This window comes from Heterocephalus glaber, unplaced genomic scaffold, assembly GCF_053883595.1.
Source record: "Heterocephalus glaber isolate CG9 unplaced genomic scaffold, H.glaber_assembly_v1.0 deba00001662, whole genome shotgun sequence".
In the NCBI taxonomy this organism is placed as follows: Eukaryota; Metazoa; Chordata; class Mammalia; order Rodentia; family Bathyergidae; genus Heterocephalus; species Heterocephalus glaber.
In genome coordinates, this window is record NW_028258403.1 from 4,342,593 (window position 1) to 4,358,050 (window position 15,458).

A 15,458-nucleotide genomic window follows, 5' to 3' on the forward strand; every position below is an offset into this window, starting at 1 on the left:
CTTAGTACATACCATTATCAACCTCTGGCTTCTAAACTCAAGAAAGACGATATAAAGCAGTGAAGTATTACTATAATTGCTGCTGTGCACGTCTAGAGTATTTTCAACACCTCAAAGCCCAATTCATGTATTATAGATAACTTAAATGAAAGTAAAATAAATTCTAGAAGCTTTACTTTGTCTAGCAGAGGTATATAAATACTTAAAATGCACTTCTTCCTATAAAGTGCTTTGTTATTCTGAATCTAAGCTTAAGACTTCACTACTCTGTCTTGTGTCCCTTTTCTTTCTTTTTTTTTTTTTGGTACCGGGGATTGAACTCGGGTCCTTGCACTTGAGCAGCAGGCGTCGAAACCACTAAGCTAAATCCCTGGCCCACTCTTTCTTTTTCTCTTTTGTACCGGGGACCTTGTGCTTGCAAGGCAGGTGGTAGAACCACTGAGCTAAATCCCTGGCACTCTTTCCTTTTTTAAAAAAAACAGATGGTCTCGCTGTGTAGTTCAAAATGGCCTTAAACTCATTAAGTAGTTCAGGCTGGGCTCAAACTGATGGCAATCCTCCCGGCTCAGCCTCCTGAGTGCTGGGATGACAGGCATGCACCACCAAACCCAGTGTGTGTGTCCATTCTTTTGAAAAGCCTACTGCTATTTCTGCTAGTTGTTTTTTTTTTTTTTTTTTTTTTTGAGACAAGGTCTTGGTATGTAGTTCAGTCTGGTCTTAAACTCACAGTTATCCTGAATGCTGACATTATAGATGTGCGTCACTACACTTGGCTACTTCTGCTAGATTTGACCAAAATATTATGATTAAATATAATGGTCAATTTGTACAATACACTCAAGAAGTAAATACTTGGATGAATGGTTTTCAGGGCCCTAAAGTTCTCAAAAATGACTCCAAGAGGCCAGGTGTGGTGGCACATGCCTGTAACCCCAGCACTTGTTTTGTTTGTTTTGGTTTTTTGGTACCAGGGATTGAACTCAGGACCTTGTGCTTGTCAGGCAGCCGCCGGAACCACTAAGCTAAATCCCCGGCCCTACCCCAGCACTTGGAAGGCTGAGGCAGGAGGACTGCTGCAAATTGAAGGCCAGCCTGAACTACAAAGCAACACTCTGTCAAAAAAAGAAAAGAAAATAGACTTCCAGCTAACTGGACAGGGCTCCAGAACTGGGTCCTACCTACCTATGTTTTATACATAATAGCCCAAGATTTTTTTTTTTCTTTCAGGAAAAGAACCTGCTGTTAAAGAAGCCTGATATATCCTGCTTCTCCTTCTCCAAGACATATCATGCATATACAGGTATAAATTCCCTATGATGAATGTTATCATTATGCATATCTAAAATGTACCAATAAATATTTTGCTTAAAAAAAAGCCTGAGAGAAAGCAGGACAAGGAGGGTGATGGGGGATGAAACTGATCAAAAGTATGTTATGTACAAGGGCTGGCCGGTTGTGGTGTCACACGCCTGTAATCCCAGCACTTGGGAGTCAGAGGCAAGAGGATCTCCGCTAGTTCAAGGCTAGCCTGGGCTATATAGTGAGTTCAGGGCCAGCCTGAACTACAAAGCAAGACCCTGTCTTAAAAAAACAAAACAAACAAAAGTATGTTATGTACATACAAATCTCCAGAATGAAACCCATTAATCTGTATGCCCAATTTTAAAAAATGAAAAAAACCCCTCAAAAAAACCCTTTTAATTCAAAGTTTAAAAAAGAAAAAAAAAAAAGCTTGAAAACCACCAATCTAGGTCATCCCTAATAATAATTCCATGTAAAAATGAAAAAAAGTTTCACTAACATTCCACAAAGGAAGGTAAATCATTTCAGTAATTTGAGTCTTATTAAAAGTCTTAGAAAAAGGAGGGGTTGAATTGGATATTTCTAAATTTCCTACCAACATTAAAAGATTGTATAGAAGGGCTGGGAGCATAGTTCAATGATAAAGCACATGCTTAGTATACATGTATGAGACTCTGGGTTCAATGTCCAGCAAACACACACACACCACACACACACACACACACACACACACACACACACACACACGCGCGCGCGTGCCCCTGCACACAAATGTAGAGCAGAAATGCAAAGACTGATGAAAAACAGTTTAGAAAACAGCACAGGTACTGAGAATGTAGCTCAATGGTAGAGGACTTGCCTAGCATTCATGAAGCCCTGGGTTCAATTCCAGCACCACAAAATAATACAGCAGCCAGGTACACCTGTAACTCTAGCACTTAGGAAACTAAGGCAGAAAGATCACTGCAAGTTTAAGGCCAGTGTGGGATACATAAAGAGAATTCAAGATCAGCCTACCAGCCTAAACTATATGGCAAGACTCTGTCTCAAAGGAGAAAAACCCCCACAACAAATCAATAAAAAGGATAATTATGTTTCAGATACTTAATTGGCTAGTTCAGGGTCAATTTTTTTTTTTTTTGTACTGGGGACTGAACTCAGGTCCTTGTGCTTCCAAGGCAGGCAGTGACTCCAGGTTCAATTTTTTTTTTGGTACCAGGGATCGAACTCAGGTCCTTGCACTTGTGAGGCAGGCCGCAGAACCACTGAGCTAAATCCCCAGGCCCCTGGGTTCAATTTTAATACAGCAAAAAGGTTTAAACAATCTATAAAACCATGTTCTAGGGCCAGGGATTTAGCTCAGTGGTTCCACCTCCTGCCTTCCAAACACAAGGTCCTGAGTTCGATCCCCAGTAACAAAAAAACCACAAAAACCATGTTCTACATTAATACTACTTAAATTAGTATAAATAAAGCAGATAGTGTAAGGTCTAATCCCAGATCTTCTCTTATGTGTATCTTCCAGTAAAATAAACTAGGCTTTTGTTTCTGTAATAGATAAAAAACCAAAATGAGCTGGGTGTGATGTGCACACCAGTAACACCAACTACTTGGGAGGGTGAGGCAGTAGGATCCTAAATTGAAGACCAGCCCTGAGAGAGCCTGTCTCAAAAGAAAAGTATAAAAAGGGATGGGAATGTCACCGAGTGCTACCAGGGTTCAACCTGTAGCCACAAAAACAAAAAAAATATTTTGTAAACTTTATTCCATGATCACTTGATTAATATTTCATATCTGGGTAAGTGAATAAAGACTTGGATTATGGTTGTTATGTACCGGATCTATGATTATGACATATAGTGATAGTCCAGACTCTTCAGCCAACATCTGAAGAAATCTGTAAGACACTAGTACAGTGGCTATAATAATTTCATAATTCAGTGACCTAGAATAGGTTAAACTATATAAAACGAATAAAACCAAAAGAAACACTATTTTCCATAAAGATCAAGCAAAGCTCCTTTGCAAGTAAAGCAAAGCGAATTTACTGTTGTTTAACAAAAAATGAAAAAAAAAAAGGTATTACAAGGTTGATCAAAGACAAATGAGTTAAGGTCAAATGAACGTTTGAGAGAAATAATTTTATTTATTTCTTTTTTTGTGGTACTGGAGATTGAACCCAGGGCCTCATGCAACTTAGGTAAGTGCTCTACCAATAAGCTATATCCCAAACCTTTTTTATTTTGAGTCAAGGTCTCCCTGTGCTGCCCACACTAGACTTGAATGTGGTATCCTTCTGTTTTAGCCTCCCAAGTAGTTGGGATTTACAGGTTTGCATCACTGCACCTGGCTAGAGCTGGAATTTTAAAATTACGTACATACAGCCAGGTACGGTGGAGCACGCCTACAATCACAGTACTCGGTAGGCTGAGGCAGGAAGATCGAGTCTGAGGCCAGCCTGGGCCACAAAGTGCATTCAAGACCAGTGTGAACTACATAGCAGGACATCGTCTCAAAAAACCGAAATAAATAAATATTTACATACGTACAATTTTTTTTTTTGGTACCAGGGATCCAACTCAGGTCCTTGCGCTTGCGCAGCAGGTGGCGAAACCACTAAGCTAAATCCCCAGCCCACTTATGTACAAATTTAACAGTCTTATTAGCCACATATTGTGAAGAGTATGCTATTCTACTGAATTGTGATATTATTATTATTTTTTGGTACCGGGGACCGAACTCAGGACCTTGTGCTTGTGAGGCAGGCACTGGAACCACTGAGCTAAATCCCTGGCCCTGTGATATTATTTTTGATACTGTAAAACTAATGATAGGATACTGGATGACAACTCCTTTGGATGCACTTAATAAGTCATCAAAGTGATTTGGAAAAACAGGTAGAGTTGTTTAGAAAGTTTTGGTCATCACTATTTTGCGAAAAAAAGTGAAAACTAAAGGGGATCCTTCAAATATGAAACAAAAAACTAGTAATACAAAATATAAAGGAGATGAGGCATCTCTTTCTATCTCCTTGGAAGGAGCTAATATAATTTGAACAAGTTTCTAAGCTAGGTGATATTTTTTATTATGAACACATGAGAGAAGCCTAATGTTATTAACACATGTAGAAACAGCACTTTCGCTAAGGGTGGAGCCAATATTACTAAGGGGCTAAGAATTGTATTTTAGGAAGATACAGATAAAATTTGAAAATTGCCAGATTCCCAAAAGTCCAAAGTTGGAAGCATTCAGAAAAAAGGAAAAGGTGGCTGCTAGACAGTACAGGATATATTGGAGTGAAGAATGCATAAAGGCTATTTAGGAAAATAGCTTCTTTATCCTAGAAAACAAATCCCTGGAGAAGATTTGTAGGTGCCAAGTAAAGCAACTAGAGGTCATAGCAAAACCTGTGACTAGAGCGCTTCCTTAGGTACAAATAAGAAGCAGGAATTAACAGAGCTGGCAGTGATGCCAAACTTGGATATGGCTCGGGTTAGCGCTCTAAGTTAATATGCCTTGCACTTCTCTGGAATGTCAGCGTCCAGATTTATGAGTAAAAGAAAGGGAGGCTGCAAGTTCTGTTAGAGAAAAGCTGGCTAAGACTACCTGAGGCTATATAGTACTTTTGTTGTGGAAAACAAAAATGAATATTCTGAATACATATTTAAAAATCTTTTCGGGGGCCGAGGATTTAGCTCAGTGGCACCATGCCTGCCTCGCAAGCCCAAGGTCCTGAGTTTGGTCCCTGGTATCAGAAAAAAAATCTTTTTGTATTTCGTAAATTGACCTTTTTGAACAAGGAAACTAAGGGAAATAGGATTTTTGTACATGCAGTCAGGGAATCCAGACAACTTCCAACTACAGGGGGTAGGTGTCATATTCAGCAGGCTGAGGCAGGAGGACTGCAAGTCTGAGGAAGCTTGTCTCAAAAAACTGAAAAGGGCTGGGGATATAGCTCAGTGGTAGAATGCTTGCCTACCATGTGTGAGGCCAATTGTTAGATGTGCTTTACAACTTACTACTTTCATGTTTTGTAATTTTATCTTCTACTTCTCTCTTTCCTTTTAACCCTGGTATTTTTTCCTCTATCAGTTACAGCTACAGGCAGAGCCTTGCTGATGACATAAAGCAATGAAGAGGGTAGTTCAGAGAGTGATTAAGTCAAGAGGGAATGTCAGGGATTCTGACATTTTTTCCTAGGAAATACTTTCCTATTTGGGATTCTGCCTATAGCACATAAAACAAGAGAGACAAATTTTTTTTTTTTTGAGACAGGGTCTCACTATGTGGTTCAGGCTGGCCTTCAACTCACTATGTAGCTCAGGCTGACCTTGAACTTGAGGTGACCCTCCTGCCTCAGCCTCCCTTCACCATGCCCACAAACCCTCAAAACATCCAAACAAGTGAGCTGCTACTAGCCCATGGCAGAGACATTACTACACCTTCAATATAGTTTCTGGGTAAACACCAAAAAATGCACGCATCATTAGATCTCCAAACTTCTACCCTAATTAGCAATGGGATCAAATGTTGTGCTGCATCTTTAAAGACATTCACAATCCAAGCAAGATCAGAAGTAGGAAAGTTTATGGCATAAAATATACTGAAGAGTACTTCAGGCAATTGTTATCTGTACTCTATAATTTACCACATTCATGTTTTCTAATTTATCTTCCATCTCTCTTTCCTTTTACCTCTAGGTATATATTTTCCTCTATCAGTTATAGCTACAGGCAGTCTTGCTGATGACATAAAGCACTGAAAAGATGGGTTACTCTCACTCTAAATCTTTGCTTTTGAAACTGTATTTCAATAACCACTTCTGATTTTCATTTCAAATTACATTTAAACCAGGCATGGGGCTACATGCCTATAATCCCAGTACTTGGGAGGCTGAGGCAGGAGGATCACCTTGAGTTTGAGGTCAGCCTGGACTACCAAGTGAGACACTGTCTCAAAAACAAAAACAAAAGGTAAATAAACAAATTACATTTAAAACTGAGAAAGGGGAAGGGAAGAGTGGGGAAGGGGAAGTAAAAAGAATTAAGATGTATTATTACATACATGTACCAATTCCCCAGGATAAATATAAACATGTGCTTTAAAAAAAAAAAGGGGCCGGGGATTTGGCTCAGTGGCACTGTGCCTGCCCTGCAAGCACAAGGTCCTGAGTTTGATCCCTGGTACCAAAAAAAACCCCCCAAAAAACCTGAGGACTTTTTTTTCCCCACACACCACATCGGTGGAGGACTGGGGGCAGGGGGGCACTACTGGAGACTGACTCCATAGGGCCTTTGCTCTGAGCTACATCCTTAGTCCTTTTTTATTATTTTGAAAAAGAGTCTCAAAGTCACTAAGTTCCATAAGCTTGTCTCAAACTTGAGATCACTTGCCTCAGGCTCCCAGAGTGCTGGGATTACAGGTACCACCATGTCTCCATAAGGCCTTTCTCTTTTCGGAGGTCTGCTTTTCAAATGATGGTTCTATTCTTGGGAGGCTAAGGCAGAAGGGTCACTCTGAGTTCAATGCCAGTGTGGGCTACACAGTGAGTTCAAGGCCAGCCTAGACTACAGTAACATTCTACAAAACCAGACAAAAAATAAGTCATGATCTCATTAAGAATTTAAAATCGTTCCCTCATTACCTATAAAATAAAAAAGCTCATACTTATTGATTGGCATTTAAAACCCTAATATTATCTCATTCTACTTTCTAAACTATTTTCCTCACTAGCATGGTGGCAGCCCACACCTATAAAGCCAGCACTCATGAGGCTGAGGTGGGAGGATCACCGTGAGTTCAAGGCCAGCAAGGACTACACAGCCAGACTATCTCAAAAACAAAAACAAAAACAAAAACAAAAAAACATCAAAACCCAAAATGTTTCTAGGCCGGGGATTTAGCTCAGTGGTTTCACCAACTGCTGCGCAAGCCCAAGGACCCAAGTTCGATCCCCGGTACCAAAACCAAAACCAAAACCAAAAATGTTTCTAACTATTTTCAAATATGAAATAACTTTTTACTCTGGTTGAGATTAGTCTATTTGTTGTTATTTATTTTTGCACAGTACTGGAAATTGAACATAGGGCCTTTGCAGTGAGCTACATTCTTAGCCTTTTATTTTTTATTTTGAGACAGCACCTCACTAAGTGGGCTCAAATTTGTGATTCTCCTGCCTCAGCCTCCCAGAGTGCTGGGATTACAGATGTGCACCACACCTGGCAATTTAGTGACTTAGAAAGACCCTGTCTAAAATGAAAAATAAAGCGCAGCTGGGGATGTACCTCAGTGCAATGGTCCTGCATTCAATCCCCACCACTAGAATGAAATGAACAAATAACCACATTCATTCCTATCTCTATTCCTTTGTTCCTTCCTAAAAATATACTGTAATCTCTTCTCTGCCAACTTAAATCTTTCCTTGTTTTTTGGGGGGTTTTGAGACAGGGTCTTGCCATATAGTCCAGGCTGGCCTTGAACTCACTGTGATCCTCCTGCCTTAGTCCCCCAAGTGTGCCACCATGCCCAGGAGTTTTTGTTTTGGTACCCGGATCGAACTCGGGAAGGCAGGTGGGCAGAACCAATGAGCTAAATCCCCAGACCTGTTCGTTTGTTTTTTGAGATGAGGCCTCACTAAGTAGTTCCAGCTGGTCTCCAATTCACTATGTAGTGCAGCCTGGCCTCAAACTCGTAGTGATCCTCCTGCCTCAATATCCCAAGTGCTGGGATTATAGATGTGCGCCACCATGCCCAGCAAATCTTACCCATTTTTAAGGCTCACCTCAACTGCTATACTTCCATCAAGAGATTCTCTAATCACGCTGATTCTGAGATCTTTCACTCTTGAATTTCTATGATATACGTGTACCATTTGCCATGTACTTCTGCTATTATTATTTTTTTTTTTTTTGGTGCCGTGGATTGCACTCGGGTCCTTGCGCTTGTGCAGCAGGCGGCGAAACCAATGAGCTAAATCCCTGGCCCTCTGTTGTTATTTTTATGTGCAATTATTCTCTCTCAACACTTTACAGTTTCCTGACTCCCCATATACTCTAGTATAGAAATATGTATATAGCAGGAATCCATTTTCTTGATTGACTTTTGAGAAGAGAATTAAATTGACAAAGTCATTTACAGAAGATCTTTCTCCTTCCTCTTGGCTTTATAATTGGGGAAAAAAAGAGTGCTAAGAATAAAGCAGACCAAGAGGGTCTACTACTTTCATATCTGAAGAAAAGAGAGGTCCCTGAAGGAACTTATTAATTCCAATGTGTGGCCATTGTTAATTTATTAAAAAGTGTCCAAAATTTTTCCTCAGGTTCTAAGACTAGGACAAAAAAAAAAACAACACTGCACAAAACTACGACCTCAACGGTTTTCTATTTTTCTTGCCCACCATTCAGTATCTCCAAAAAATCTATTTTCATCAAGGAATTCTATAGTAATCACAAGAGCTGAAAACTTCCATGCATTCTAAAAGTATTGAATATGGAGGAACTCTGAGCACCAGTGATAACTTGTACCAGTTATGATTCAAAATAATTAATATATACATTGGCTTAATACATCTACCTACTGCCCAAATGTCTAGTACACATATTCTCTTGAACATAGTTTCAGACAAGTAGCTTCCAAAAGACAAAAGCTGTATTTATAGACTGTTGCATGAGACACTGAAAATTAGGTGTCTACTACTTTGTATAATGTAGAAAAATTAATCTTATATGAATCAACCCTACATCCTATGTTAGAGTTTTCTATTACCATGTTCATGATGGGCTGGGGATTTAGCTCAATGGTACTGCGCCTGCCTCACAAGCACAAGGTCCTGAAGTAGATCCCCGGTACCGAATAAAACAAACAAACATACATGTTCATGTAATACTCTGCAGTGTCTTTCACAGACAGCACTTAGCACAACTATAATCATGTAATTAAAATATCTGTTGACTGTCCATCTCCTCACTAGACTGTAAGTTCCCTTATGGTAGATCTGTCTTTATTTCTAGTATATTTCTATTGCCTACTATATATATATGGGAGGTATACAACAGACACTCAATAAAAAAATCTGTTAATTAATAAACTGTAGCAGATGACCAATTTGGGGGGATGACTGGATATACTGTACTACATAATATACACAATTGGCACAGTGATGTTACGATTTTTACTAAATTCAGAGGTAGAAGAGGCTGCAGAGGAATGGATAAGCAGAAAAATACTGCCTCATAAAAAGAGTGAGACATTATTAAAATATAGGTGAAAGCAGACTTCAAAAAGGACATAATTTTCCTGAAAAACAGATGTCAAACATCAATGCCACAAAATTTCCCTGGGGCTTTCATGGAGGCTTATCATGAAAGGAGGCATAACTACCTCCCCCCACCAACTACGCAGGATTGACCAAACAGCGCAGTGGGGAGGGAGATACGTACTGGGTGAATGTCTGCTGAGCTCCAGCTCTGGTCTCTCCAGGCTACTCTGAAAGTCAGGAGGCAGCAGGGAAGCCACTCCCTCAGGATGGATCATCTCGTCCTCCGACTCAGCTGAAGCTTCTGCAAGGTACAGATTGGGTCGGGGCAGGGAGGGAGTGAAGGGCTCAGCATATGGGAATTATGTGGAGGAGAGCAGGATATCAAGCACAATCAAGATACAGAGATACATACCAAATGCAGCATCGCACAGAAAAAAAAAACACCCTAGGATTAAGCTCTACCTCATCTAAATGGTAGCTTAATTTGTAAACTCTTCCTGTTGGCAGGAATCCTTTTCTAACAAGACAGTCAAATTACACTTCCCTTTCTCTGACAAGGGAAAACAGTAACTCATTTGGTTCCATAAAATACCAAAGCAAATGAGTAGCAGTCTCAGCTTTAGTTATTCCTGAAATTGCCTACTTAGATTGGCCTAGCTACTTGGTGACAGGGATGAGAAGGAAGAACTTGTTAGAAGTGACAATCTGGGTTTACCTTCAAGTTCTGCAGCTTCTCGAGCTTCACGTTCCAGACGCTGCCTAAGTAACTCCTGTTGCTTTTCCAGATACTGCTTTATGAAACTGTTGTTGCTCATTTCCTCACCAATCTGTGTAGAAGAAATAGAAAAAGAAATTCTAGGAAAGCAAACCATGAAAATGCAAGGAAGAAAATTCCATGGAGCAAAATCTAGCCCATAGAGCTGGACTTAGGAAAATAACTGTTGGAAGGTCCTTTTCTAAACTACTCTTTATTAAGGATCAGAATAAACAGTCCTGTGAGCTGGGCACTGATTGTGGTGCACATCTATAATCCCAGATACTCAGTAAACTGAGACAGGGGGATAGCAAGGTTGAGGTCAGCCTAGGCAATTGAGTGAGACCCTGTCTCAAAATAAAATAGCCAGAGTGGTGCCATATGCCTGTAAACCCAGCACTTGGGAGACTAAGGCAGAAAGATTGCTTTGCGTTCCAGGTTAGCCTGGGCAATATAAGGAGTTCAAGGCCAGCCTAAACTACATAGCAAGAGCCTGTCTCAAAACACCACAATAAATAAATAAAATAAAATGTGCCAAGGGTGTAGCTCAGTAGTATTATGCTTGCCTATCATGTGCAAGGTTCTAGGTTTAATCCTTAGTACTGCAAAAAATTAAATAAAAACTAAATAGCACAACAAAGTGACAGAAAATTGCAAAAAGAGGAGGAACTATACATTTTTAAAATATTCAGTTCCCAACCAAAGTGATGTTGGTATACAAATAACTTAAAAAGAGATCAAATTTCTGAGAATGCCTTTTTTTGGTGTGGTGCTGAAGACAGAACACGGGGCCTCATATGTAGTAAGCATGCTCTCTACCAGTATTGCCAGTCGAAATTATGCCTTTACGGATGTTGAGGGCAATCCGGCTGATCTGGCCAGCTAGGCGGGTGTCCCCTTCCTCCCTCACCGCTCCATGTGCATCCTTCCTGAAGCTGTGTGCTCAGTCCAAGAGGACGACCACTCAGACAGAGGAGGACTGTTTCCACAATCAAGGGTATACAAGTAGCTTTGCTCCCCTTATTGTCCATCAAACAAGTTCTCAAGGTCCAAATTATGTCTTAAAATCTTTTGGATAATCTAGGACATTATCTAGACATAATCTTCAAAAAATCCTTGGTAATTAAATTTTAAATTCAGGGGCATATCACTTTCCCATTTTCCTGTAGCACAGATTCCCATGTCCCTCTTTTTTCAGTTTTCTCTAAGTCCTCCTCCCTATTGCTTAGCAACTCCTATTAGAACTCCAGAAAAAAGCTAAGAAACCTAAATAAATACTTCCTGTGGTATTAATGACATTCCCTAAGCATAGTAAATGTTATGTTTCTCCTAAAGCAGAAACAAGTCTCGTTATTCAATGGACACTGATGATGTTTGAGTTGCATATATTAAAGAATAAGCATGTTTGCTGCTAAATTCCTATTAATAAAGAATAAAACTCCAAAGATTAAAATGCAATTAGCAAAAGGAATATAATTGTAAGCTGATTAGTTTATGCAGTTTCTTATGCTTGTTAAATTACTTAAGGAAACCTCTGAAAGCTGGCTACACTGTAATACTTACATCTTAATGAGGTGGTAACAGGGGAGTAGGAAAGCTCTCGTTTTTCACAGTATCCTGGGACTTCATTTAGTATGGGGCTGTACACCATTACAATAACACAGACTTGGGTTTCTCCTTATATTATGTCACACGTTATTATAAGGTGCTTTCAAAAGCTGAAAGGATCCTCAAAAGATAGTGCGGTCTAAATCAGTTGTGCCTGTAATCTCAGAGCTCTGAAAGGCTGAGGCAGGAAGATCACACATTTGAGCACAGCCTGGCCAATTTAGTGAGACTATGCCTCAAAATAAAAATATTAAAAAAGGGCTGAGGATGAGCTCAGTGTAATGGTCCTGGGTTCAGTCTTCAGCAGTGGGTGTGGGGGGAGATTGTGCAGTCAAAATTTTTTTATTTTGTTTTTTCAGAAAGGGTCTTGCTATGTAGTTCAGGCTCGCCTCAAACTTACAGCGATCCTCCTGCCTCAGCCTTCCAGCTGCTCGATTACTGGCATGCATTACTACACCCAGCTCAGTCTAAAAATTTTCTTTTCTTTTTATCTGTGGGATAATTTCTTCAAAAGAAATACACAGCAACTCAACATATAAAGCAGATAAAAGTAGATCTAGTCTAGTAATTTAAGAGGAATATGAACCTTGTCTACTTCAGAAGGATTAACCTTCCCTAAGAAGCCCAAAAGCAGCTTTACAAAACCCCAGAGCGGCTATAAAACTATAGATCTAATCCAACTGTTTCTTATATTACAGATAAGAAAACCAAGGCTTCCAAAAGTTAAGTATCTTGTCCTACCTAAGTAACAGAGCTATTAGAGATGTTTAAGAGTAACTAGCTGGGAGCTGGGGATTTAGCTCAGTGGTTCTGGTGCCTGTCTTGAAAGTGCAAGGTCCCGAGTTTGATCCCCAGTACCAAAAAAAAAAAAAAAAAAGAGTAACTGAAAACCCAGGAGTGATGGCACATTCCTATAATCTCAGCACTCCTGAGAGGCCGAGACAGGTGGATGGCAAGTTCAAGCTCAGCCTGAATAACTTAATAAAACACTATCTCAAAACTAAAAACAAAAACTAAGGCCAGGGATATAGCTCAGTGTAACAGTTCTATGTTCAATCCATAGCTTTAAAAAAAAAAAAAACCAAACAAAAATCCCTGGCATGAAGGCACATGAAAGTCTGTAATCCCAGCTACATGGGAGGCTGAGGCAGGAGTATCACTGCAGATAGTAGTTAGTACCAGGAATGGTGGGTCATTTAAAAAGAACTGAATTAGGGCTGGGGATATACTTCAGTGGTAGAGCACTTGCATGTGTGAGGCCCTGGGTTAATCTTGGAAAATCTGTATCAACAAGAGTTCTTCTTGATCAGCAACTATTTTCCTATACTGTCCTATTGCAACCTACTTCGTAACCATATTTAAAGATACTTACATCCAAAAATATCAACTACTTTTCCCAAGTCAACAGCAAATGACTTCAGATCCCTGTACTACACTTAATCAGAACTATACTTTTTGGTGTGTACCATTTCAAGCAGTATCAGAAATAGCTCCTCTGAGCTGCTTTTTATCTCATGCTCTTATGTAAAACTGATTAGAATTCAACTGTCATAGGTAAGAACATTACCAACCAAAAGAATGTAGGAAAATATCTGTGAGGAATTAAGGATCAAATATACAACACTATGTCATTCCATGTATCTTTATTTCCAAACAGCCCATTCCATGTAACAAACCTTTCTTACCTGGGAATTTGGCTGGAATGCAGCATGGGGTGTTGAGTGTTTCTGTAAATTTTCAAGCATTAGAGCCTGGTATGGAGAAGGGCAAAAGTCAGAAACCAGGAGAAAAAGAAGAAATCAAACTTTCAGCCCTTGCATCACGTCTTCATTAAACTCACTGACTTAAATATACACTTAAACTATACTTCTCTTACACAGCCCTAAAAGCACTTTACTGTTCTCATTCATCTTCCGAAGACTTAAAGGTAGCCATGGTTACCCTCCTAAATGTACACATGAAAATACAGCCATACAGAGAATCAGTGACCTGGCTATGTCATAAAATAAGTGGTAACAGAATCAGTACTACAATCTCTATTATCTTCTATGCTTTTTTTTTTTTTGGTACTGGGGATCGAACTCGGGACCTTGAGCTTTCGAGGCAGGTGGTGGAACCACTGAGCTAAATCCCCAGCCCTATCTTCTATACTTTTAACCAGAACCTCTTCTATATATGGCCATACAGGTAAAATTGCTTCTAATACTCAAACTTCAAATACATGAAACTACGAAACTAACGTGGGGCTGCTTGCCTGGGCCTGAATGAATTACTTGTTCAGTTACCTAGGAATAGAACTACTTAAGGGAACCTGTATAATTCAGAATGACACAGATTTTTCAAATTTATAAAAATTTCGAAGAGCTACAGAAAACCACAGACCCTGTAAGCTGCGGTCTGACCTAATCCACACCCACATAAAATCATCAGCTTCTGTATAAGCAATAGTCTGCCAACTCTTGAGCCAAACTAACTCTAATCAGTATATCAAGATATCCTCGTTTTCCATTTTCAAACCTATATACACCAATCCACCTATCTCATGACAAGCCCAACCCCATCTACTTAAACGGATTTAAAATCCCTAACGTCCACCAACGAGCCTCAACTCTCTCACCTAGTCATCATTTTTATCCATTCAAATTGCTTCTGGATTTCCTATAGACACCCTTATTTCACCAAGTTCCGTCAAATAAGGTCTCACCTGTTAATCTAATCAAGTAGACATTCTTACCCTACCCCAATCCTATTCTTGCAGATACAGATACCAACCCAATCCACCCTCCGCCCAACCGTGCCCCTAACACGGACCCAGCCCAACTCGCCCCCCTCAGGCCAGCAATGTTAGTGGTTGTAGTGGGATTTAACTCCTTCTGCAGCGCATGCGCCGGAACCACAGACACAAACAAGGAGGGGGTGGGGGAAGGAGGAAGGAGCTTAAGACACTCCGGGAGAGTAGCGCGCACCCTCCCATTTTAGGCTTGCGCTGCAGCCGTTAAGGCGGGAACCGGCACGATCTCTACTACAGCGCGAGCCTCACCAACCACCCTGCGCGCGGAGCTGCAGGCTTGCGCTGGCGGCCTGAGAGAGCTCGCGCCGAGCCCGGACACTGCGCCTGCGCCGCAGTGGAGACTCGTCTCTACCGGGTCCGCTCCCCACCGATAACCCGGCAATGCCGACTCCTCACCCCTTTGAGCCGCTTGACCAGGGTGCTCTTCTGCCCGCTCTTGGCCAGGCCTCGCTGCTCCAGTGCGGCCTTCAGGTCGGTCACCCGCAGCGCCTGAAGAGGCTTCCCGTCCAGAGTCACCTCCTCCAGCTCCGCCATCTTGCGTGAGGTACTCGGGTCCGTCCCGACGGCTTCGGGCATCTTCGGTAATTTCCGCCAACGCCCTTGAACGTACTGAGCTGACCCCGCCCACTGCTATAGCCTACTCCTCGATTACCACTCAGAACTCCCGGGTTCCTCCGAAATTGTTCGGGTGTTTCCGTGGCCGCATCGCCACCAATACGTTCTTTCCATCCGCCCTGCAGCTCCCC

The 15,458-nt window shown here is 40.9% G+C and overlaps 1 protein-coding gene and 1 long non-coding RNA gene across 7 annotated transcripts in view; one reads left to right on the top strand and one right to left on the bottom strand.

The window, feature by feature from the left end:
- Acin1 (apoptotic chromatin condensation inducer 1) overlaps positions 1–15,352 on the bottom strand; it is a 39,377-nt gene extending 24,025 nt beyond the window's left edge. For 2 of the 6 annotated variants that reach the window (XM_087197163.1, XM_087197162.1), the window contains exons 1-4: positions 15,109–15,312; positions 13,607–13,672; positions 10,275–10,386; positions 9,741–9,860 (exon numbers count right to left, since the gene is read on the bottom strand). In XM_087197163.1, the coding sequence (XP_087053289.1) occupies positions 9,741–9,860; positions 10,275–10,386; positions 13,607–13,672; positions 15,109–15,288 (478 nt within the window). In that variant the 5' untranslated portion in view covers positions 15,289–15,312. Of the gene's footprint in view, positions 1–9,740; positions 9,861–10,274; positions 10,387–13,606; positions 13,673–15,108 lie in introns of all 6 variants that reach the window. The other 4 variants (XM_087197166.1, XM_004864181.3, XM_087197167.1 and 1 more) reach the window with 4 other exon arrangements.
- The window catches only part of LOC147822321 (uncharacterized), a 50,010-nt gene continuing 49,662 nt past the window's right edge, over positions 15,111–15,458 (top strand). The window contains exon 1 of the long non-coding RNA XR_015445794.1: positions 15,111–15,293. This is a non-coding gene — a long non-coding RNA (uncharacterized LOC147822321). The remainder of the gene's footprint in view (positions 15,294–15,458) is intronic.